A 1,558-nucleotide genomic window follows, 5' to 3' on the forward strand; every position below is an offset into this window, starting at 1 on the left:
AACCAGGGGGAGGGGCCGCAGGTGGTTGGCAGGCTGGCCTCGCCCCCTGGTCGAACTCCCGGTAGAATTCCCGGTTCAGGGGAGATTAACCTGGAGTACCTTCCTCTGGCCCAAGTCTTACCTGTCTTCCAGGTGTCAGTGAGTGCCCTCGAGGGTGGATTTGGTGTCATTCACCTGGCTGCCCTCAGCATCAGGCACGTGAGGCCACTGGTAAATACCTATTAAGTGAATAAATTAACTGTGAACTCTATAAACTGTTTTCCTTTTCCTGGATCTTGCATTAATAATGCTAAGTACTTTTTGAAAAGGACTTGAAAATACAGAGCAGGGAAAATACACTTAGCTAATAAACCTCATGGATGAAAGAAATGCATAGGAAGTAAGAACAAGAACCAGTGTCTCTCGGATCGAGGTGGCCACGTGTGAAGGCATGATGATACCCGATGCCAGGTTCGGGCGAGGGGGGCCCATACGCATGCCTGCCAGGAGGCAGCGGAAACCAGGGCAACTCTCTTTAAAGTACTATGACAACTCATATCGGGGTCCTTTCAAAACTCAAATGACATCCTAAGTATTTTCCACAAACCTGCCCTAAGAAAAGAACTCAATATAGGCAAAGACAGGTACAAAGATGTCCTCTTGTAACATACTGAACTAACAAAATAGCCTATTCAATGCCCAAATGTAGAAAATATCACAGCAATGGTGCTGGGGCCACAGGTATAGCCTGAGGTGGTCAATGATGACGGGCCTGGTGGTCCTGGCCCAGGTTTGCCAATGGGTGGGGGGTGGAGGGGACAGATGGAAGCGGCGAAGGGAGGTCACACTGCTGGCCGCAAGAGGGTCGGGTCTGATGAGGGAAGACATGCCAGGGCCCGGGTCTGGGGGAATTCCTCCCACCTGGGCCCAGAGGTAGCATGTGCGGCGTCTCAGCTCCAGGGCCGCCTCTAAAAGTGTCTTTCTTCACGCAGGAAACGCTGCAGTAGAACCGAAAGAGGCCTCTTCCTGGCTGAGAAACGCCTGTGCCCTCGCCCAGGAAAGCCATGGCCAGCCTGCGAGGGGATGCCCGCTGCCTGCTCTGGATGCTGCTGCTATGGAGTGCGGACCGCGGCTGCTGGGCCCAGAGAGCAGGTGGGGCGCAGGGGTCTGTGCAGGCCTAAGTCAGTGTGCGCGCCCCTGGGTGTGGGAGGGTGCGGGGCAGGGTGTGCCCTCGAGGGGGCTGGTGACTGTGTGTGGGGCTAACTAATGTGCGTAACAGTCACTTATCCAGCAAGGGCGTGTGCTTGCGTGTGTGAGTGTGAGTGTGTGTGTGTCGAGAAAAGAATGAGCTGTCTGAACCCGTTTTGAGTGAATCATAGAACGGGTCCTGAGCTTGTCCCTTTCAAGTGCCTGTCAGGGTAGGGGCAGCAGGCAGGTGTTGTGTGCGGTCGTGTCCTGCGAAGGCGTTGCCACCATTCCAGGGGAAATGGACGCACTGGGCCCGGCCAGAGGGGTGGCCCCGCAAGTCTGAAGTAGATGCAGGAAGCGGGAAAATTTACTGGAGAAGAGGAACCTGGGG

General features: G+C 55.0%; 1 protein-coding gene across 1 annotated transcript in view; it reads left to right on the top strand.

Annotated features, from left to right (window-relative positions):
• COL22A1 (collagen, type XXII, alpha 1) overlaps window positions 1-1,558 on the top strand; it is a 127,911-nt gene that overhangs the window by 9,705 nt on the left and 116,648 nt on the right. The window contains exon 2 of the mRNA XM_014549017.1: window positions 972-1,131. Coding sequence (XP_014404503.1) covers window positions 1,044-1,131 — 88 coding nt within the window. The 5' untranslated portion in view covers window positions 972-1,043. The remainder of the gene's footprint in view (window positions 1-971; window positions 1,132-1,558) is intronic.

This window comes from Myotis brandtii, unplaced genomic scaffold (assembly GCF_000412655.1).
Source record: "Myotis brandtii unplaced genomic scaffold, ASM41265v1 scaffold532, whole genome shotgun sequence".
Lineage (NCBI taxonomy): Eukaryota > Metazoa > Chordata > Mammalia > Chiroptera > Vespertilionidae > Myotis > Myotis brandtii.